Source organism: Camponotus floridanus, unplaced genomic scaffold (genome assembly GCF_003227725.1).
Source record: "Camponotus floridanus strain SB8 unplaced genomic scaffold, Cflo_v7.5 scaffold11, whole genome shotgun sequence".
Classification (NCBI taxonomy): Eukaryota; Metazoa; Arthropoda; class Insecta; order Hymenoptera; family Formicidae; genus Camponotus; species Camponotus floridanus.
The window spans coordinates 839049-863939 of NW_020229226.1; the positions used below are offsets into that span (position 1 = coordinate 839049).

At 35.6% G+C, this 24891-nt stretch overlaps 1 protein-coding gene across 3 annotated transcripts in view; it reads right to left on the reverse strand.

Annotated features, from left to right (window-relative positions):
- Positions 1–24891, reverse strand: part of LOC105254408 (irregular chiasm C-roughest protein) — a 192558-nt gene that overhangs the window by 112962 nt on the left and 54705 nt on the right. For all 3 annotated transcript variants that reach the window (XM_025413832.1, XM_025413827.1, XM_025413841.1), the window contains exon 2: positions 22124–22183. In XM_025413832.1, coding sequence (XP_025269617.1) covers positions 22124–22183 — 60 coding nt within the window. The remainder of the gene's footprint in view (positions 1–22123; positions 22184–24891) is intronic.

Sequence of the window (24891 nt, forward strand, 5' to 3'; positions counted from 1 at the left end):
CCCCTCGCCTCCCCTCCTCCTCCCTGATACTCAATAAATTATGCAAATTGCGAAAATCTTCGTTGCTACCTTTGCATCTCGCATATAAAGCACACGCACACATTCATACGCGGTGTATTTCAGATAGATGTATCCAGCAAACGCCGAGTAACATTTATATAAGTTGTAATTTTCAATTTAACAATGTAACTGTTATATAACAATTATATAACAAGTTAGAAAGGGTGTATAAAAAGTACCGGGAAAATATCTCGAAAACTAAGCATTTCGGGAAAAAATGTTTCAGATAAAATTTGTAGGACAAAAGATCTATTTACTGGTGCTATGAGGTTAACCTTGGGTGGTGTCGCTAAGATAAGAGCAAGGTTACCTAGAAATTTTTAAACGGGACCCCCTATTTTTTATTGCATATTCTTGTAGCTTCCTTCTTCAGATCTTTTCAAAACACTATAATTAAGTTAGTTTTCATTAAGTATAATACTTTCCGAGTTATGAGGCTTGAAATCATTTCTTAATTTTTACATAAAATATCTTGTAAAATATTCATTCCTCGATTATCTTACCTTAATACTTTTCTGTACGAAATAAGGGAGAGGAATCAATTGGTGTAAAGAAAACACATAGTTATTTTTAAGAAAAAATATATAATTGTTAATTGCAAATTACATATTTTCTCTTCGAAACAACTATGTATTTTCTTTACATCAATTGATTCCTCTCATTATTCTGTACATGAAAGTATTAAGGTAAAGTAATCGAAAAGTGAATATTTTATAAGATATTTTACTGTTTATGTAAAATTAAGAAATGATTTCTCAAGCCTCATAACTCGGAAAGTACTTAACCAAAACTAACTTAATTATAGTGTTTTGGAAAGTTCCTGAGATGAGCTACAAGAATATGCAATAAAAAGAAAGAGATCTCGTTTAAAAAATAGGTGACCTTGGCGACGCCACACTGAGAAAAATCGTTTGATTGTACCAACAAGACGTATATGATTGAAGGCATTTTGGTTAAATCAAACAAGAATTTTTAGTTATCATGATAAGACTCGATTTTTTACAATTAGAACTTTTAATAGATTTTACTATAAGAATTTGGTTAGTATTTCTGGTTGGATCTATAAAATTTCTTGTTACATTAATTGCTTTGTTTGCTTCTTAACTTAACTCGTATTCAATATTTGCCATGAAATGTATATAAAAAACTAGTACTAACATTAAATCCAAAGTATATTTTTTTTCTCTTACGAGCAGTAGTGCCAGAAAGAGGACGCTAGCTCTCTGATTGCGTGTGTTTGAGCTGCATCCTCTTCTTGCAACGCTGTTTATCAGTTTAATTTCTAACAAACTGAATTTAAAATAATTTATTCAATAATCTGGATTGAATTTATCCAATAATCTTGTTGGAATTCAGCATATTAAACAAACTTTTGAGATTAGATGGAAAAAATTTTAGACGACTTGTGGCTGGCGAGTATTATTAACCAGAAAATTTAGTAAATTTGACAGGAAGAAATTAATCAGATTCATCTGGTAATTCCTACAAGAATTTTGGTTCGTCCATTTTCCAACAGACATACTGGTTGAATCTACCAGAATTCTAATTAATGCAATCAGATTTTTTTTTCAGTGCATCCAAGGTTAAACTAACTTATAGCGTCAATAAATAGATCTTTTAAAATCCTACAATTTTTATCTGAAACATTTTTTTCTGAAATGCTTAATTTTCGAGATATTTCACCGTCCTGGTACTTTTTATACACCCTGTATAATTGTTATATAACAATTATATAACTGTTATTTGATGTTTGCTGGGTATATTTTCGCGGAAATATGTACTTTCTGAAGAAAAAAAAAGATGTAATGTCCTATTCAACCTCGATTTTATGTCGCGATTGTATTCCGACGTTACATTCGATGGCGATTCGTGTATCTCGACACGTCCGTCGAGAGAAATCTTCGTTTTTATAACAAAGGGAGAAGGAGAAAGCGAAGATCTTTCAGGCGCGAGGAGAGTTTAACGCCGAAGCGTAGACTTTCGACTGCGATTTATATTCCGCATCGATGTCTTAACGAAACAATATCCCGCAGCTCTGGTAATGAGACGGAAGGTAAGAGAGAATCGCGGAGAAAGACGGGGAAGAAAATATAACGACAGTGTATCGACGGAAGTTTCGCGTTTGCCCGCACTTGGAAGGATCGACAAGGATATTCTTTAGTCTCACGCTCCCTCAGGCATCCCGGCGGAAGTTTCATCAAAAAACTTATCGTTCTGTATTCTTTCCCGTGTTCCGACCGTTCTCGCTCTCGTCTCTTTCACCCAGAAACCCCTCCGGTCCGAGTCTAACAAACTCGAACAATGGCAATCAACGAGAAATATTTATAGTACGAGGTGGAAAAGGATTCCACAAAGACCGCGATCGATTGACTGCTTCGTAAATTTCCGTTTTTCTGATAAATTATCGCCGTCACGTGACCCGACGTTATCTATACTTATATTTTGAAAGATCTTCGATAATTTATAATTAATCGTCGAGTGTCGTTTTCGAAAAATAGAAAAAAATCTGGACGAATATTCTTCGTCATGCTTTTAGTCGTAAAATAAATTGACTTTATTAATTCTTTCGAATCAATAATATTGTAAAATAGAATAGAAGATCTCTTCTCTATCTCGAAAATATAATGGATCTTCTTTATTTGATATGTCAGGTAAAAGCATAAAATGGTTTTAAATGTGACAGCAGAATATAAAATGAATTTAAAATTTAGAACAACGCAGCCGCATTTGTCAGAGATCTATCGTTGATGGAATCATTTAACCTTAATTATAATTAATACGTAATCATTTAACCTTAATTATAATTAATACGTGATATCACGTTTATAATCGTAAGATCCGCTTTATGTGGAATAATTAAAGGGAGAGTATCACGCGCGAAATTAAAATCATTTAAATAATAGCGCAAATTTATTTAGATTACTTTATTACGGTAATACCTGTTGATTAATTTGCCGTATAAAAAAAAAATTGTAATTGTTAATGGAAACTCGGTTTCTCCTCCCGGCATCTAATCCTTCAACGTGCTGCACGTGCGATTGCATCATATTTGATTCCTTCTGATATTGATTTAACTGCGTTTAGGATATTCGCATATTTTTGAGAGGATTACAGAGAATATAACATTAGCCATAAAATCCCGTCGCAAGGAAATAAAATAAAATAAAATAAAATACGCGCATGTAAAATTCACGTATCGGAAATTCTAAATAAAATCCTTGAATTTTATATGTAAATTATAAAATTTTGAAAAATCTCGGATGACAGAAGTTTAAATATGAAAAAACTCGCTTCTCGCGTAACGGTGGGGAAAAAAAAGCGAAGCCGGAATCAAACACGGGATGCGCCATTATTTTTCGCCCATTCCCGTACCCGGTCGTTGAACATTGTTTTCCTTCTTGTCCATCGCAGCGAGTTGCTCCAATGTTCGCGCTTTGTGTCGCTAACCGTCGTACGGACGGCTCATTTCCGCGGATTAACGAGAAATACGGGAAATCGCGAGATATTAATTGCTCATAGTGAATTTATCGATGACGATCGATGCTTAAACCGCTTTCGTAAGTGGCTGCAAGTTGAATAATGCGTCGCGTAATCCACGCAGCCTTGTATCATGCTCAAATATCATTTCATATTATCGCAAGATGAGCGATATTTTCGAAAAGAAGTGCCTGCCATTCGAGTAATGTCCTAAATTTTCGGCCATCGCGTTATTTTTTTTTTATTTTTAACTCGCCAAACTTTGATACATCAGGATTTTTCATTGATATTTTCGGGTGGTCGGTGAAATAAAAACTCGATAATGAACAAAACGAAACTTATTTTGGATGTTATTTCATTTATTTCGATGTTAAATCATTTTTTCAATAAATTCCATATTATTTATCCCATATCACTTGCACATGTGAAAAAATTGCTGAGCTTTTTTCGGATAGAAAGTATTCGGTGTCTGCTAAAAACTGTATAATAAATTGGGAAAAAATAGGTAATAATATTAAAGGCGATATATTTTTCCAGTTCCTCCTCTCATCTTCCTTCGCATATTTACTCGTATTGTTTATAAGAAACACGGTTACCGTAATGCCTCGCAATTTTCCGCCGCTAAAAACTATTAATCTCTCTTTATTCAACATGGAAGCACTTTATTATTTCCTCTTATTTATTCTGTGAATATTATATCCACCACATATTTTGTTCCATCCGATCTGTCCATCACCTCTGTCATGTTTTCACGTTGTTTAAGATCTCCCCGACATTTACGCGATTTATGAAAGAAATATTAACCGGTATCGGATTCTTGTATCGCGCCTGCGAGTTCTTGTTGGCATAAATATTGCTACGCGATACGATGTTGTAACGACGTTAAGAAAGAAATTCGAGCTTACGATTAATCGATGAACTATGCCCTGCAGCTCAAGCAGCACTGCATTCTCTAGGTAAGCGTAAGAACGTGTCTGAGCTGTTTAGAATCATTAAAGTGAAATGTCAATACAATGATTTTAAATAATCTTTAAAAAATATCGGACAAATTTTTTTAGCTGTTTAAAGTCATTAAAATCGTTAAAATGTCAATATAATGATTCCAAATAATCTTTGAAAAATATCCAAAAATTTATATATATTTGGTTAGATGTTTAATCAATTTTGAGTTTATTCATTAATTTATCTAGAATTTATTTGATTTAGAAATATATCATAAAAACCTAATTCTTTTTTTTTATACTTACTAAACCTGTACCGCGCTCATATTTTGACACAGACATATGTTTAAGAGCAAAAAAGGAGAGAGGGAGAGAGGAAGAGTGCACTTAAACGCTGATTGCATCGTGTACGCGCTCACCTAGTTACGCTCCTGGTTATAATGTTCCACGTTTATATAATTCAGTGGAAATTTTGTGGTTCAGAAACGCGAAAATCACAATATAATTTTGATACAGCTTTAACGTTACACAGAAAAGCAGTTCTATATAATATTTAGAAACGCGCTTGTTTGCAAAAATAAAAGCGCCTAGAGACGCTGCAAAATTCGCTTCTGCTTGTACCTTATTAAAAGAATTGTTCCTTTTTTTCTCGCTTTCCTTCGTTCTATTAAATCTCGTTTTAAATTCATTTCTTCGTCTATTTATTAGAGTTGCACAAGACCCAAGACAAGACAATATTCGTAAAAATATTGGTATTGAAAATTTTTAAAAACTTAAATTTTGTTTTGGTCTTGAATGAATATTGGTAGCAAAAATCTCGTCTTGTATTGTCTTGTTACGATTGTATTAATAATTTTTTATCTAATATTAAACAATTATTTAATTAATATTTAACATAATTTTTGTAATATAATTTGAAATAATTATTACTATTGTATTATATTTTAATTATAATTATTACTATGTAATCGATATAAATGCCGTCTATTTACATAAAAAACATTTACTATTTCATGGAAAAACAGAAATTAATAATTATTTACAGGCTCCAAGGGAATGTGCAGATATAAATATTTTGGAGTGATAAAAAAATCAGATTCATATTTGTCCCATATTGTCAAAAATGGCTCGAGACATTTTAAGTTCAACTGCCTCGTCCGTGCCAGTAGAAAGACTTTTCTCAATAGGAACTCTGACTATGTCAAAAAATAGAACCAGATTACAAAGTAAATCTTTAAAGGCACTAATGTGCACCAATTCCTGGGTGAAATGCTCTTTAATGTCTAAAATTTGCGAGTTTAATTTCTAATTTTAAAAAAATGTTATATTGTATTAATATTAAATGTTTTTAAATTTATCAATATAAATGTTTTCATTGAATAAAATTTTTTTAAATTCGTATATAGTGATTTTTTTCATTTACAAATATAAATATTTTAGTTTCTTTGGAAACCAATAATCTTAACAAGACTAATAATCTTGACAGTCTTAGTCTTGGTATTGTCTTGATAAGTAATTAAAATTCTTGTCTTGATCTTGTCTTGAAATTCAAGACAAGACAAGACAATATCAAGACTAATCTTGGTATCTCGTGCAACCCTACTATTTATCGCTTCTTCCGTCATATCTGATATCGAGTTTTCTCCATATTATATTAATGAATATTGCCCATCGTTGTCGCGACAATGCAAGACTCAATTGTTCTACGCAAGCTCGACAGGGCGACATGCTTGCGGTAATAGAGACATTTATGCATGACGTTAATAGATAAGGAAAAAGTTCTGTCGCTGGTTAATTGCGCCGGATTATATCAGGTTCTTGCACTTTGTCCTCTTCTCCTTCTCTCAAAGTGTATTAATTTACATACTTTTTTCGCACGATCATGAAGTTTTCCATGCAAATCTCGGATTATAATCTAGAGCTTTGTAAGCATCGCGTTTAGTACTTCGTGTAAGAATGCAAGACTCGGCGTACCTCGAGGGGTTAAATATCGTCGGTTATTATACTCTGTTAGGGATTTGTACGTTACAGCTGGGGCGTGCTTAGCACAGTCAATTTAACCCGCCAACTCGAGTAGCAAATGAATTTGTATTCGATGTAATTTAAAAATATCGAGGAATTAATCCTAAGCTAAGCCAATCAGAGACGAGAGAGCCGATTTACCCCCTTCGGAATGTATTTCACCACTTTGTATTCAAATGATTTTCAAATCTACATCCAGCTGCTTTAGAACGTCAAGAGCTGGCAAGTTGTGTGCTCGCGTTTATGAATTTGCAGGCTCTTAACTTAATTTCAAAATGGATCGAGATTTCTGTTACTAAATCTGTCCAACTAGAGTAGATCACGAGATCAAAGGTGCATCGTCGACAATTTCTTCTTGCATCATGTCTTGTAATTTGCTCCTCTGACGCAACGCTATTTATATGTACTTTATGTAAAACTGCAAAGTGTACTTTTCTATCAACATTAATTCAACATTGTACTCATATTTGTCCAAATGGTCTTAAGATGATTCAACGTAGGTGCTCCCCATATTTTATATTTTCCATCGTGTAATAGAAATAAGGTGCAGCATGTATACGATCGTGGCATTTCCCGCCTCGTGTAAGAAAACAGCGCTCGCTACCCTGAGGGCCAAATATTGCGGCGCGACGTACTTCGCCATGGGACTTTGATACACAGCTGCCGCCGTGCTTAACATATTCAATTTAATACGGTAACACCATAGAGACTATACTTAATTTGCATCGGGAGATTCGATCCGAGAGTAGCATACATTCCGGAACGAGACCGATCAAGATGATTGCGTATACAGGTCGTTCTAAAAGTTGCATCCTCCCGGTGTTTTACACGCTGAGAAAAAAATCTGATTGCATTAATTAGAATTCTGGTAGATTCAACTAGTATGTCTGTTGGAAAATGGACGAAGCAGAATTCTTGTAGGAATTACCAGATGAATCTGATTCATTTCTTCCTGTTAAATTTATCAAATTTTCTGATTAATAATACTAAACTCACTAGCACCAAGTCGTCTAAAATTTTTTTCATCTAATCTCAAAAGTCTAGTTTAATATTCTGAATTCCAACAAGATTATTGGATAATTCAATCCAGATTATTGAATAAATTATTTTAAATTCAGTTTGATAGAAATTAAACTGATAAACAGTGATGCAAGAAGAGGATGCAGCTCAAACACACACAATCAGAGAGCTAACGTCCTCTTTCTGGCACTACTGCTTGTAAGAGAAAAAAAATATACTTTGGATTTAACGTTAATACTAATTCTTTATACAGGGTGGCCCCGAACGTTCCAGCAAGACTTTGAGATCTTATAGAAAATTTAATTCTGAACCAAAAATTTCCTATAAATATGACTCGAAAAATGCTTCCTTAAAAAGTTCGCTCTGATGAACGAGCAAAAGGTGAAAACAAAATAAAAAGAAAAAAACTATCAATTTCTTGAAAAATATCTTTATTTTCTACTATTACGTGCTATTATTAAATATTAGTTAAAAAAAAAATTATTTTATTTTCATAAAAGAAAAAGATTTTTATTTTTTATTTTTATCGTTTTTTTCAAGAAATTTATTTAGTTTCATTTTTTTTTATTTCATTTTCTTTTCACCTTTTGTTCTTCCTTCATCAGAGGTTTTTGAGCGATAACTTTTTAAGGAAGCATTTTTCGAACCCATGTTTATAAGAAATATTTTGTTCAGAATTAAATTTCTTATAAGATCTCAAAGTCTGGCTGGAACGTTCGGGGCCACCCTGTATACATTTCATGACAAATATTGAATACGAGTTAAGTTAAGAAGCAAGCACAAAAATTAATGTAACAAGAAATTTTATAGATCCAACCGGAAAATACTAACCAAATCCTTATAGTAAAATCTATTAAACGTTCTAGTTGTAAAAAATCGAGTTTTATAATTTATGATAACTAGAAATTCTTATTTGATTCAACCAAAATGCTTTCAATCATATACGTCTTGTTGGTACAATCAAACGATTTTTCTCAGTGGCAAATCTCTCTCATTTCTCAACGAAATTTTTTTTATCAATCGATCAATTAAATCGATCACAGGATAAGCCGAAATAATATATGTATGTCATACATAAATTAATTTTTTATCTACAAGATTGAACCGCGAAAAATATTTGTAAAAAATTCACTGGAGTTTATTTTTAACAGTTGACGCGAAACCTAAACCTAATTTAAGCGCAAAATTTAATAATGTGCCACAAGAAGTTTGACATTTTCAATTAAATTTATCCTCTTCTACTTCTGCAATGGCGTGCAAATATATAATTCAAAAATATAATATAATGTAGCACATACCGTTTCTATAAAAGAGGCTATTTTTAGGGACTAAATTAAAATTTATCCATAATACTGGGGTTACCTGACAGAAGGTAAAAGCAATTTAATTAAATAAATTGATACTTATAATATCTCTCGTAGCTCTTAGGAAAATTGTTTCATCACCAAGGAAAAGGTTACTCGTAGGTGTGGTCGTGTGCAAGGATATTAGCTGACAGAAATTATCCATCTAAAATAATCCGTGGATCAATTATGCGACGCATTTCACGCCTCTCGTTTTACCCGCATAAATTTATCCTACACAAATATGGCAAGTGGCGGGATTCTTCTTAATGGAGCCGTTCTTTTATAGGTCTAGGAGAGATCGATCTCGCCGATGGTTGGAGGTAGAAAGGTCAGGGTGCGGAAATCGCGAGAGAGCGAGGGAGGAACGTAGGCGTCGGATGACGAGACAGGGGTGAGAAAACAGGTAGGTCGAGATAGAGAGAGAGAGAGAGAGAACCGGCCGATCACGCGCGCGCAACCCAACTAGCCTGGAAAAACGACGAGGGATCATAGGGAGAAGAGGAGTCTTCTTCCGGGCGAGAATTGAGACGTAGTCGAGGGAAAGGTGTCTCGTTGTTTAAAGAGCCGCGCAGTCAGTAGATTCCCCCCCCCCCTCGAGGGATCCTGAGGGATACACAGGTTGGATGAGGAGAGACGACGGAGTTAGAGGGTCGCTCTCGGGTAGATTTCGGGGATAGATACCGGGCAAAGGCTGTAGGCCGTTTGCTATAGTGCGCACGTACCAGGAGACGAGGGTGGAAGCAAGGCGGGCGGGTGTAACAGGGTTATGTAGGAGCGAGCGAGAGGGTGGAAGCGAGGGGGAGAGCGAGAAAGAGAGAGAGAGAGAGAGAGAGAGAGGGAGAGAGAGAGAGGGATTCGTGGTATAGCTTCGACTTTGGCCGTGCCGCAGTGGTATCGAGCGGCAACCCCACCTTTCACCCGGTCTCCTATTACCCCTTCCGTCCCTCCGACCATCCCTCGTTCGACACAGCACCGCCACCACCATTCCGCCTACCCTAGAAAAGCGTTATAGCGCTCTAGGCGCTGGTGCGTTTGCACGAACGCTGCGAATATTCTCTCTCTCTCTCTCTCTCCCTTTTTTCCCCCTGTGTCGCGAATGCTATTCTTGATCCCGGTCTCCCTTTAACTTTAACCCCGGTTGCTTCACCCTGCTCCGTCTCGCGGTAAACCATACCACGTGATGGCAGACTAGAGATACTCTATTTAATGAACCACGTGCACCGCGAAATGTTTCGAATATCGCGAAGGCCGGAGATGTAACTCGTTTAGGTCCTTTGAATACATCGTTTGCCGTAATAGCGGAACACAGCCGAGGTAGGGACGGATGCGTAAATTTGATAGACGGCTGCCTCACCGCAGCCCCTGATAACAGTAATGACGTGACCTCCTTCGCTGGAGGAGCCTTCCTCTCGCTACGGAAAATTCTACGCTTCCTCCCCCGTGAAAGGAATATTCTTTTAGGACGACATGCATTTCACATATCAACCTTCCCTTCGAGGAGACTCGTTTGGAAATCTTGCTCTCTGTCCATTCAAATGGGTCAAGATTTTTACCAGTGTTATTTTCTCAGAATCCTTCTCGTTTCGATTAAACCCTTCACCCCTGTGGGGACACACAGGGTAGGCCATTTCAATCTGCGCACTGAAATATCTCAAAATCCATAAGTTTAAGACGAAAACGTTTCAGACAAAAGTTGTATGGCTTGAAGGGGGATATAAGGTGGTGCCATTAGTTTGACCTTGAAGAGTCACCTGAAGGTCACGTGAAAGTCTCCTCCAATTTTTTAAATGGGACGCCCTATATACTTTTGCATATTCTTGTAACCTGCCTCAAGAGCTTTCCAAAACACTATAATAAAGTATTTTTTCATTGAGCACTTTTCGAATTATGAGGCTTAAAGTAATATCTTAATTTTACATAAATCGTAAAATATCTAGTAAAATATTCATTTTTCGATTATCTTACCTTAATACTTTTATGTAGAAAATAATGAGAGGAATCAATTGGTGTAAAGAAAACACATAATTGTTTCGAAGAAAAAATATGTAATTTGCAATTAACAATTACATATTTTTTCTTAAAAACAACCGTGTGTTTTCTTTACAGCAATCGATTCCTCTCATTATTTTGTAAAAGAATTAAGGCAAGATAATAAAAAAATGAATATTTTACTAAATATTTTATGTAAAATTGAAAAATGATTTCAAGTCTCATAACTCGGAAAGTACTCAATTAAAAAATACTTTATTATAGTGTTTTGGAAAGCTCTTGAGACAAGCTACAAGAATATATAAAAGTATGTAGGGTGTGCCGTTTAAAAAGTTGGAGATGACCTTTACGTGATTTTCAGGTGACTCTTTAAGATTAAACTAATGGCATCTTCTTATGTCCCCCTTCAATCCATACAACTTTCGTCTGAAACATTTTTATCTTAAACTTATGGATTTTGAGATATTTCAGTGCGTAGATTAAAATGGCCTACCCTGTACACGTCCCGGTGATATAATTGAATAAATTTGGTTCGTCTTGTACTTGTTGAACCTTTTTTTTTCAATACCTAACCCATAGAATTATAAATTTCCAAAAATACAAAATCAGGAGTGAAAGGGGTTAAATTTACGCATACGGAGAAAGACGTCGACGATGAGGAAATAATTATGGATAGAAAAAAAAATGATCCGTCGAACGAGTGTACAAAATAAGAGCGGGGAACTGCCATGAAAAATAAAGTGGTCTTATCAGCGAAATAATACCCGCCTCTCTTGCGGAGAATTGCGTTCTAGCTATCCCCGGCAGTATAATTACTTACAGTCGATTTAATTCAGTACGGTGTTGCTTGAAATATTTTTATATCACGGCGCTTTACGGACAAACGGCCACATCGAACGGAAACTGCCTGCGAAAGGAGTTTTGTTTTTATCGCGATAATAATCCGATTGACGTAATGCCGCGCGTGAGGGGAGTCTTTTTCTCTCTCCTTCTATTCCTCCTATTTTAACGTTCATATTTTTCACGTACGCATCCCCCTTTTCTTCATAAAACTCCAACGGCGATCGAAAATCTGATTCCTTTCGGTCGCGTGCTTTTCGAAAGACGTCGAATAAGCTCTCTTAGCTCGTTTTTTTTTCTCTCTCTCTTTTTTTCTCCTTTCCTCTTTTCCCTCCAAACGTATTGTCGGTCGCGCTTAAGCGAAACGTTCATGATTTTCTTCCGCTAATTTTAGTCCTCGCCTCTCTCGGCGCCGTCTCGGTTTTCCTTGAAAGATTTTCCGCCGCAAGGAACAAGGCGCGTCTACATGAACTACAATGTTACACGGCGGCGTACAAATTAAAAAAAAAAAAAAAAGAGGGGAAAGAGAAAGGAGAGAAGGATGAGGGTTAAAAAGGGAGAAGAAAAGTAAAAAGATTCTGGCCCCGGGGTAATCTGCTTTGCGGCTTACTCTCTCTCCGTCTCTCCCTTTCGTTCTCTCTTTCTCTCTCTCTCTCTCTCTCTCTCTCTCTCTCTCTCTCTCTCTCTCTCTCTCTCTCTCTCTCTTCAAAATCAGTCAGCCATGTTAAAATTGCTAATATCAGTGAAACAAAAATTGGAGGTTTTCCCGATCGACGTTCCCGACCCGGACTCGACGCGTGTATTAATACACGATGGGTGGGGGAGGGATGAGAGGGAGCTCGGAGCGTTAATCAGGAATACAAAGCCAATATTCGGGCGTTGTTTTGCTTCTTAATCGAACGTCGAGACGAGGGGTGGAGTGCCGAGGGACGGAGGGAGGGAGGGGGGGAGGGGAGGATCACCTGCATTTGCACAATGTTGTCCCGGAGTACGGTTTTGTCGACGTGGCAACGACCGCGAAACAGGCAGCTACGTTGAAAATTAGCATTGAAAATTCCTCTACGCTTTCGCCATCCGGCCACCGTCATCGCCATCGGGAAGGTGTGTTATTTGCTTCATAGATATAGGGTAATGTAAATTTACATATTATTCGCCCCCCTCCTCCCCCCCCCCTGCAAAGTGATTGCAACTTTTACCGAGTATTTGTAACGGATTTAACGCGGACCGTGTCGCGCAAAAATTACCTACACCTACGCCAACCGGTAGTTTCCGGCGAATTAATTTTTAAATGCAAAGTTTTATGCGTCCGACATCCGGCAATACGCGCATAATTCGCGCTTCTCCTCTTCCTTTTTCTCGCTTTTTTAATTTTATTCATTTAATTCATTCTTGCGCAACACACCGTTTCGTTTACGGGGCCGGTTATGCAACGCGCAAGTGATTTCTAAAACTGGTTCCTCTCGCGCACGTAGCGGGAATATTTTTGCAAAACGCGAAACTTTCGTATAATATTTCTATGATATTCGAAAAACGTTTCTCCGATATTTTTTTGTTTTTTTTTTTTTTTTTTCTAAAATCGTTTTACATAACAACTTTCGATTTATCGTCGAGACTAGTTATAGTTTCATAAAACTAGAGTGCCGAAAACACAGTTCCTGGCAAATCCCGGCGTTGCCCTGCAGGAATAGAAAGACGGAAACTTCTGGAATTTCCATTTTCCTCGACAGAATTCGTTACATTTTGTTTGTGCATAAGAAATGAAATAGCTAAGAGGAGAGCGCAGGATTGCCATTATATACTACATTAAGAAACGTCAAACAATAGGATGCAGTTGCGCGAGATAAAATAAGCCGTCATTTCTGAAATTTTTATTTACAGTATTGCAAAATAGCATTGCTCGCGTCTTGAAGACAAAAGTTGAGTAAAACTTTGGGTACGCCCGAGGAAATTATTGTAAAGACAAAGTAATCGCGTCATCACTTTTACTCAGACTAAGACCTACACTGAGAAAAATCGTTTAATTATAACAACAAGACAAGTATATGATTGAAAGCAGTTTGGATAAATCAAACAAGAATTTCTAGTTATCATGATAAGACTCGATTTTTTACCTTTTAACTAGAACTCGATTTTTTACCTTTTTACCTTTTAACTAGAACGTTTAATAGATTTTACCATAAGGATTTGATTAGTATTTTCTGGTTGGATCTATCAAATTTCTTGTTACATTAATTTCTTTGCTTGCTTCTTAACTTGACTCGTATTCAATATTTGCCATGAAATGTATATAAAGAATTAGTATTAACATTAAATCCAAAGTATATTATTTTTCTCTTACGAGCAGTAGTGCCAGAAAGAGGACGCTAGCTCTCTGATTGTGTGTGTTTGAGCTGCATCCTCTTCTTGCATCACTGTTTATCAGTTTAATTTCTAACAAACTGAATTTAAAATAATTTATTCAATAATCTGGATTAAATTTATCCAATAATCTTGTTGGAATTCAAAATATTAAACAGACTTTTGAAATTAGATGGAAAAAATTTTGGACTATTTGGTGCTGGCGAGTTTAATATTATTAACCAGACAATTTGATAAATTTAACAGGAAGAAATTAATCAGAATCTTCTGGTAATTCCTAGAAGAATTCTGATTCGTCCATTTTCCAACAAACATACTGGTTGAATCTACCAGAATTCTAATTAATGCAATCAGATTTTTTCTCAGTGCACGCAATGAGAAAAATCATTTGATTGTACTAACAAAACATATATGATTGAAGGCATTTTGATCAAACAAGAATTTCTAGTTATCATGATAAGACTCGATATTTTATAACTAGAATTATTTTATAACTAGATATTTTATAGCTAGAATTAGCTTTTATAACTAGAATTATTTTATAACTAGAATGTTTAATAGATTTTACTATAAGGATTTGATTAGTATTTTCTGGTTGGATCTATAAAATTTCTTGTTACATTAATTTCTTTGCTTGCTTCTTAACTTGATTCGTATTCAATATTTGTCATGAAATGTATATAAAGAACTAGTACTAACATTAAATCCAAAGTATATTATTTTTCTCTTACGAGCATTAGTCCAGAAAGAGGACGCTAGCTCTCTGATTGTGTGTGTTTGAGCTGCATCCTCTTCTTGCATCACTATTTATCAGTTTAATTTCTAACAAACTGAATTTAAAATAATTTATTCAATAATCTGGATTAAATTTATCCAATAATCTTGTTGGAATTCAAAATATTAAACAGACTTTTGAAATTAAATGGAAAAAATTTTAGACGACTTGGTGCTGGCGAGTTTAATATTAACCAGAAAATTTGGTAAATTTAACAGGAAGAAATGAATCAGATTCATCTAGTAATTCCTATTAATACAAGAATTCTGGTTCGTCCGTTTTCCAACAGACCTACTGGTTGAATCTACCAGTAATTAACGCAACCAGATTTTTTTTCTCAGTACAGTATTGCAAAATAGCATTGCTCGTGTCTTGAAGGCAAAAGTTGAATAAAACTTTGGGTACGCCCGAGGAAATTATTGTAAAGACCAAGTAATCGCTTCATCACTTTTAATAGCCAGACCAAGACCTAGAATTCCATATCAGCTGATTCTATTTTAACGATTCCGTCTCTAAATAAAACGCGACGTCCGTCTCTAGATTTGCTTCTACATTCATCGCCATAATACGTTCAACTATATATCGCGAGTCTCGAACGCTTTGAAACGTTGGCCGGAAAGATGATCCGATGCAAACAAAGTAGATCAACAAGCCGTGAAGGAGACCGAGAACTCTAGGTTTACGCGGGAAACGATGGTCTGGGTACATCCCGGAAAGGACGCCAACATTTCTGCTCCGCAAATGAATGATTTAGCCTCGGAATAAAATCTGGCACGGTTATGACAATATTGGAAGTATGAATTTATAATGGTCCACTCTACCACTGGCGGATTGCGCTCGTTACACGTGGGCTATACGAGCGCAAAGCAAAAGCTCTGGCTGGCTATGATAATAAAGCCGACGTAATAAATGCTTAACGTAGTCGCGTAATTGCCATGGTGGTGTAATGGCGTGTCGTTTCGCCCAACGCGCGGACGGAAAACGGACAAAAATCAATGGGCAGAAACCGCCGCTGAAGCCGGGGGACTGGCCGAGGGCCATTCTCAACCGGATCACGAGAGAAGAGGTCGGCGAGCTTATTTATTTAACCCCCTTCGCTCGCGCGCTTGCGTGCGCTATCTTCATCCAGCTGCCCCCCCTCTCCCCCCGCTCTACGCTGCAGATTCCTGTTTCACGATCCCACGCACCGGGCAGGTGTGAGCCAATACATACACCGTGATTTTTGGCGAAAATCCGCCGGTGGGCAAATTGAAGACTTCCGAAGAGGTGTAAATCCGTAATTTGTAAAATCGCCTTAGACACACCATTCCATATTTAAGCTAAATCTTGCCGATTATGTACTTACTTTATATTCTTGCTCCGAATCCTCTCCCTCTCCCTCTCTCTCTTCCCCCATCCATCTATCTCTATCTCTTTTCGATTAAATCCTGTATCTTTATATTTTTCAATTTTCCATGAAATATGTCGAGAGCTTACATCGAGCTATTGAAAATGGAATTAAGCGTGGAATTAGCCCATTTTCCGTGAAATTTAAGTCGGAATGATCGTTACAATGATTTCTAATTGAAATTTTTCTTCCCTGCGGAGATTTGTTTTATGTACATATATAATAATCTCGTAATACCTCTATCTAATTGCGGTTACACACACACGCAGCTTCTCTGTATTATTTATAAATTATGTCAAATGGTGAATGATTTACTAGATTATTATAATAGAGAACATTACGTGGAACGTAATGTCCTCTATTATAATAATCCATGTATGCTCTCTCTAATTCGTCAACTTTTGATTAATCTTCTAAAAATTGTGATATAATTTATGTTCTATCTAACATTAGTTTCATTAGCTGAATAATGTATGTATAATATTTCTTTTAATAAATTTTAAATTTTTGCTAAAATTTGGAGCACAAATTAGGCTCATAAATTATGCAGTCCACTTTAAGTGCAAAGTTGTAGAATAAAAATTATAAATTATGCATTTACTCTATTTTTACTCTTTCGACATTTTTGTTATTCAATCTAGTCGATTCCATTAATTCAATAAATAAGCTAATATTAACAATTGTACGCACATATAACATATCTTGTTATTTTATTTATTAAATTGCCTCGTATTTAAAAAAAAAATTACAATATTTTAAACACACATTTCACCTCGCTAAAGCTCGGATTGGCTTGGATTCGAAATTTGAAATTACGTGAGAAATATAAAAATAGATTTTTCGCGAATTTGTCGCACTTAAACGGTAAAAAAATGAGACTGAAATATTTTAAGTATCATTATCGTCTTTTTTGCAATATTGATTGATTGCGAAGCGTGTGAATCGTGTGTGCAAATTCGACTGGGTGATGAATTTCGTATTGACAGTTTGACATTCGGCGGTTAACCGTGCATCGAAAAGTGATTGATTGAGTGGAAATTATAAAAATAGAAAACAGAAAAAATATATATATATATACATATTTCCTTTGTTTCCCCTGAAAAGAGAAACACGGAATAAAAATAAGACCCAATTGCATTGTATTCTAGAGCTAAAATATTTAAACTTACAACACATGTAGATTAAAAAATAAATGCGTCCATTCATCCTCGCTGTCGTCGAACGAAAAATTCGAATAAAACTAAATTTTATACCCGCGTCGAAAATTTAATCAAGTCAATCTAATCTATTTTTCTCGGACCACTTTTTTTCTCCGTGTCTTACTTTTGCCGGAGGTGAGCGGAATATATGATTGCGTTACACAAGGAGCAGAACACACGGTCGTTTTCCTCGCGTGCGCCTCATCCCGAAGAAAAGCCAGTAAAAATCAATGAACCAAAGCCGCTGGCGCGGGACTAGCCCAGGGCTCTCCTCAGCCTGTTGAATGGACGAACCGACCAACATTACCCCGGTAAGAACTGGTTTAACTGTTGGAACGAACGTGTCTATGTTGGCTTCCTGCGATATCGATTTTGCGAATATGTCTGGCCTGATCGCGGAAAAGGGAGAACGAAGGGAAGGGAAGGTTACGAGCAAAATTACGAGCGAGATGAAGGAGGGTCACTTGTGCACACTTCCGTTTCGCTTCCGGTCAAGGGGAGGGAAGTTTAATGCGCGAAGCAGCACCGTTCGTTTTTAACGAATTATACACGAGGTTCGTCCGGGAAGAATGTCAAGAGCTGCCTCTTTAACGGGGTTCGTTGTGAAATATTCCATGTCATGGCAGGCAAGAATAGGGTTGCACAAAACCCATACAAGACAATATTCGTAAAAATATTGTATTGATGTAGAAAATTTTCAAAAATTTAAATATCTCTTGGTCTTGGTCTTGAGTGAATATTGGTAGCAAAAATCTCGTCTTGTATTGCCTTGTCTCGATTTTATTAACAATTTTTTATCTAATTATTAAAAAATTATTTAAATAATATTTAACATAATTTTTGTGATATAATTTGAAATAATTATTACTACTGTATTATATTTTAATTTTAATTATTACTATGTAATCGATATAAATGCGTCTATTTAATAAAAAAACATTTACTGTTTTTGAAAAATGGAAATTACTAACTAAAAACATTTACTGTTTTTGGAAAATGGAAATTAATAACTATTTACAGGCTCCAAGGGAATGTGTGCAGATATAAATATTTTGGAGTGGTAAAAAAATCAAGTTCATATCCCACATTGTCAAAAATGGCTCGAGACATTTTAAGTTCAACTGCCTCGTTCGTGCCAGTAGAAAGACTTTTCTCAATAGGAAAACTCTGACTATGTCAAAAAATAGAACCGGATTACAAAGTAAATCTTTAAAGGCACTAATGTGCTTCAATTTCTGGGTGAAATGCTCTTTAATGTCTAAAATTTGCGAGTTTAATTTCTAATTTATAAAAATGTTATATTGTATTAATATTAAATGTTTTTAAATTTATTAATATAAATATTTTTATTGAATAAAATTTTTTTAAATTCGTATATAGTGATTTTTTTTCATTTACAAATATAAATATTTTACTTTCTTTGAGAACCAATAATCTTGACAAGACTAATAATCTTGACAGTTTTAGTCTTGGTATTGTCTCGATAACTAATTAAAAATCTTGTCTTGATCTTGTCTTGAAATTCAAGCCAAGACAAGACAATATCAAGACATGATAATCTTGGTATCTCGTGCAACCCTAGGCAAGAAGAAACGGCGACCGAAATCGCCTGTAGGCGACCGGTTCGGGGGAGGAACCCTTGTCCGGAGTTACTTTGCGAGGTCGTCGTACTCATTTATTCATCTCCTTAAAAAACTGCGCCGTACTAGTAGCTCCCCTCGCCACTTGGAGTCGACTTTCGTTTTATCTTTCGGCGGTAAGAGAACGGGAGAGGGAAAATTCGCTCGGGTATCCTGAGAAAAATTTTACGTCGAAGGGGATGGACCTATCTCTTAGAGATGTTCTACTCAAACCTATTTCTCAACTTTATCCACGTAACGTTCTAGGGAGATGAGGGAGAATTGATTTACACACCGCGATGGTCCCGTCTCCATTGACTCTTTCTTGACTAAATAAGGTATTGCCCTCGAGTCCTCGTTTACCTCTTACTCGATGGTTAACGCAACCGGTGAAACAGCGGAAGGCTCGTTACTTAATTCCCGTTCCATTGTCGTCGCGTTCATTTGCAATTCGCGCGCATCTTCTTCAATTTGATGAGAGCCGGCGAATCGTAATGCGTTGCAGTTACTTGAGAGTAACTCGATCGTTATAGGCCCTTCAGGCTGCTGGAATGGCCCTTCACCAGTGGCATTCACGACGCGCTCCGAAAAATTTATGATCGACTGCTCGTAAAGAGCACCAGTACATGAAGATGAGCGTGGGATAAATAGCATCGAAGGGTATCGACGAAATGTACACGCAATGCTTAAGAATACCATTAATATCGGAATCGGATTTTTCCTCAGATCCAATATTTCACCGATATTTTAGCACCTCGTTCTCTCTCTCTCTCTCTCTCTCTCTCTCTTTCTGGATGCGTTATAAATATATTATCGACGACAGCGAGTATCGCTACACGAGATTCACACGTCGCGTTTAATTTTACTTAAATTACAAAATAATTCGATATCTCTTGTTATAAGGCTTTCGTTATTCGTTATTAATTCTTATGGATGTATACCGTTTCTCAATTTATTTTATTAAACGCTTCGTCAATTAATAACCGGAGATGCGAATTAACATTTTAAATTCACTTGTCGCGCATGTTGGACGAATTTTATTTGCTAGATTACAAAATAATTCAATACTTCTGGTTATAAGGCTACGTTTATTATCGAGTCTCACAGAGATATATATCTCATTTCTTAATTTATTTCATTAAATGCTTTATCAATTAATAAACGCACGCACTGAGAAAAATCGTTTCATTTTATCAACAAGACGTATATGATTGAAAGCATTTTGGTTAAATCAAACAAGAATTTCTAGTTATCATGATAAGACTCGATTTTTTACAACTAGAACGTTTAATAGATTTTACTATAAGGATTTGGTTAGTATTTTCTGGTTGGATCTATCAAATTTCATGTTACATTAATTTCTTTGCTTGCTTCTTAACTTAACTTGTATTCAATATTTGTCATGAAATGTATACAGGCCCCGAACGTTCCAGCCAGACTTTGAAATCTTATAGGAAATTTAATTCTGAACCAAAAATTTCCTATAAATGGGTTCGAAAAATGCTTTCTTAAGAAGTTATCGCTCAAAAACCTTTGATGAAGGAAGAATAAAAGGTGAAAAGAAAATGAAATAAAAAGAAAATGAAATTAAATAAATTTCTTGAAAAAAACGATAAAAATAAAAAATAAAAATCTTTTTCTTCTATGAAAATAAAATAATTTTTTTTAAACTAATATTTTAGTAATAGCACGTAATAGTAGAAAATGAATAAAGATGTTTTTCAAGAAATTTATTTAGTTTCATTTTCTTTTTATTTCATTTTCTTTTCACCTTTTGCTCTTCGTTTATCAGAGATTTTTGAGCGATAACTCTTCTTAAGGAAGCATTTTTCGACCCATGTTTATACGAAATTTTTGCAAAATTAAATTTCCTATAAGATCTCAAAGTCTGGCTGGAACGTTCTAGGCCATCCTGTATAAAAAACTAGTATTAACATTAAATCCAAAGTATATTTTTTTTCTCTTACGAGCAGTAGTGCCAGAAAGAGGACGCTAGCTCTCTGATTGCGTGTGTTTGAGCTGCATCCTCTTCTTGCATCACTGTTTATCAGTTTAATTTCTAACAAATTGAACTTAAAATAATTTATTCAATAATGCGGGTTGAATTTATCCAATAATCTTGTTGGAATTCAAAATATTAAACAGACTTTTGAGATTAGATAGAAAAAATTTTAGACGACTTGGTGCTGACGAGTTTAGTATTATTAACCAGAAAATTTGATAAATTTAACAGGAAGAAATTAATCAGATTCATCTGATAATTCCTACAAGAATTCTGGTTCGTCCATTTTCCAACAGACATACTGCTCGAATCTACCAGAATTCTAATTAACGCAACCAGATTTTTTTCTCAGTGCGGAGATGCGAGTTAACATTTTAAATCCGGCAACGTGTCTCGCGCGCGCGTGTTGGACGAATAAATCAATGTTACAATGCATAAATTAATTAATAGGATATTATTGTAACTAGTGTAAAAGTCCTCTCGCGAAATCCAATAATTTGCCGAGAATCACTGCGGATAAGAAGTAAAGCGGCTTACTTCGGCGAGAGGGAGAAGGGTAGATCGGCAGGGGGGAAGAGGGGCGACGGTGGGGAGGGGCGGGGGGGGGCTCGAGTACTTCTCTAATTATAGCGCGTGCGTGTACACATAAAACGGCACGGTTCTCGCAATCCGGAGCGTATGTAATCTGGTTAAAGTGTATTCGGCGAACTCACCCTCTCCCCCCTCCCCCCCCGCCACCGACCCCTCCTCCCCTTTCCCCTTTACTCGCGCTGCATCCAGCTATTATTCCGGGGGACTACATTTGGTCGACCGAAATCGCACTCATATAAGCCATTTCGAATAGAGATGCGTGTCGCTTTCTCGCAACCTATTTTCACGATCCTCTCTCAATCGTCCCGCAAGAACACGAGAGACCCTCCTCGTCCGTGAAGAAGGTGCGCGCGTGTGCACACGTTGTAGAAATATTTCTCATGTAAATGAAACGGTATTTATATGTATATGTATATATAGAGCTTGTACAGCTTGATTATTTCCACTTAAGAGCCGGATGGCGCGATTGTTAAGCTTCGAATGGACGTGCTTCTTACCTGTTTGCTTTGCAAAATGGCTCCGCGCCGATGGGCGAATGTGGGATATTCTCTGATAATCTGCAAGAGAGAAAAAAGGGATTTTCAGTTTCTGCCAAAGTAGCGTGACACGCTTTGAATCTTTCATTCTTAAAAGCGCATTCGAAAGTGCGAACACATTTGACACATTTTCATCGATGCGCTCGATATTATTTATCTTTCTCTCCTCCATTTTCCAAAAATGACAAAAGTCTACCATTCTGCGTCCATTATGTTATACGATAATCGATAGGATGCATGATTAATTAAACGATATCGTATCAAAAAATCGGCATCATTTAATTGTCACATGACAACGGAAATTAAAATTTCTCCATCGGAAGATAAAAATTGGCCTCTACATCCACGCATTAGGATCGATGACCTTATGCAGGCCAGACGAATATATTTTTAGCGAGACATCATGGCTGAAATTCGCAACATGGGCGTCGAATGCTATAATTGCACTGATTTTCGGACTCGCACGTACACAATTGCCGAATAATTTTACCGATGTACTAGAGATCAAATTGATAAGATTGTATCAGAATTAAAAATTACTTTATGCAAATGTGGATAAGATCGACTTTACTATAGAAAAATAGCAGATATCTTTTATTTTATTAAAATCGTATCGCGCATAAATTAGTCGGCTCGTAAAATGAAAAAAAATATACTATTTATTTACGTAAATGGATCAAATGTGCATGGAAAAAATTGCACTTTGAATTTAATTTATTCGAGACGATCATTATTTAATGGCCTTAAGAGTCACATTATTTCTAAATAAAATATTGAAATTTAAAATAAACAATTGTTCAACAATAATGTATTTGACGGAAGTTGGAATGCTTAGATCAAAGTGGAGTCGCGATCAGACGAGAATACATTATAAGGGAATGTCGCGACGCCAATGTTTCGTCTGGACGAATATCTACGTTCGCAAAATCGAGAAAGAGAGACTAAGGCTAAATTGGGACTGTCTGCAGTCAAAGCTCAAGTAAATGTAGAAGCATTAGCTTTTACCGCAGCGTACGCCTTGGATTTTTGCGCCTGACACATGATATGCAAGTTTTGCTAAGCTAAAAAGACTACAACGATCTCGCTCGGGACCGACGAGCCGGAGTTAAGTGAGTCCAAGTTGGCGGTCTCCTTAGAAGATAACTATAGTGTACAAGTGGAAAAGAAAATTAAAACGTACGAACAGAATTAGAACGAACACACAATGATTAAATAAATTAAATAAATTTATTTAATAATATCATTATTTTAATAAGCTTCATTTGTTTAATGAAGTTTTCCAAATCCTAATTTAATATTAGATAAATAAGATGTAATTACGTTACATTTTTAGCTTTTGAAAATGTGTATTTTTATGGAAAAGAAATTAAAAGACAGTCTCAGTTATAAATATAATAATATAAATGAATAAAATTTCACTAATAAGTGATGGTGATTAATCAATTATATTTTAAAATACATCTTATATATTATATTAAAATCATTTGCGGTAATCTATTTTGTTAAAAAGATATTTAAATTTCTTATTAAGAATATATAGTAATTAAAATAAATGAAAAATTTCACTAAAATCAATTATAATGGTTTTATTTTAATCATTTTAAGATATATCTAATATATTATATTGAGATAAATTTATAATAATATATTTTGTTAAAGAAATATTAAATTATACCTAACAATACATAGTAAGATAAATAAAATATTTCACTAAAATAAATGATTTTATTTCAAGCAGTGATATTTTAAGATACATCTTATTCATCATATTGAGATATATTTGTAATTTATCTTCTTAAACAAATTTATAACTTATCTTATAATTTATAACTTATTTTAAGAAATTATTACTATCAACTTATTTAAAGAAATATCTGAGTTTCCGATTAAGTGTCTCTTCATTCATATTTTGTGAATTTGTCATAAAAATAAAAAAATATAAATTTTTGATTATCTGATTGAGTTAAACATGTTTTATTCCAAATATAAGAAGGCTCTTTCCAAAAAATAGCAATCCAAAATAAATCCAGAAAAAGCTTCATAAATTACATCTTGCAAATATGCACGATTGCCACTGATTTTACGCGAAATCTCATTATGTCATAATCATAAGTACATAAGTGGGAGACATAAGACGGAGAAGAGCAAGGCGTGTTTTCACAGAGCAAATATTCACCGATCTCCGGGACGGAATCTTGTATCGCTGCTTTAATCGGTGACATTTTCGCCGATTCAATTTAATAGAGTACTCTTGGTTTTTTTTCCTCACGAGAAAGTGGAAGGAAAGTATCGAATTACACGTACGTATCCTAAACGCTTCCGGCGTAAATGAGGTGTTCTGGCGAAGGTAACATCCAGCGGGAAACTCTCGATACTCGGGAGGGTGGATGTAGAGGGATGCCGAACTATTCCGCCATTTCGATAGGTTGTTGGCAGAAATCCGAGCGGGTCTCATCATTAAGTAAGAATCCATTACCGCGTTAGTGGCACGTCAATAACGAGAGACGGCGGAGAGGTCGCGTTAAATTATTCCCGTAACATTAAGGTGAATGAACAGGGAAGATCCTTCCCCGCGCCCTCCTCTGCATTATTAAAAGAAGGACGGGCTATTAAAAGTATAATCATTTATATAAAACTTACTGTACATTCCCCCTGGAAGAATTAGTCTCGCGATTGCTGTCTGAAAGGACGAGATCGCTCAACGACGTTTCATCTCTCGAGTGTATTTA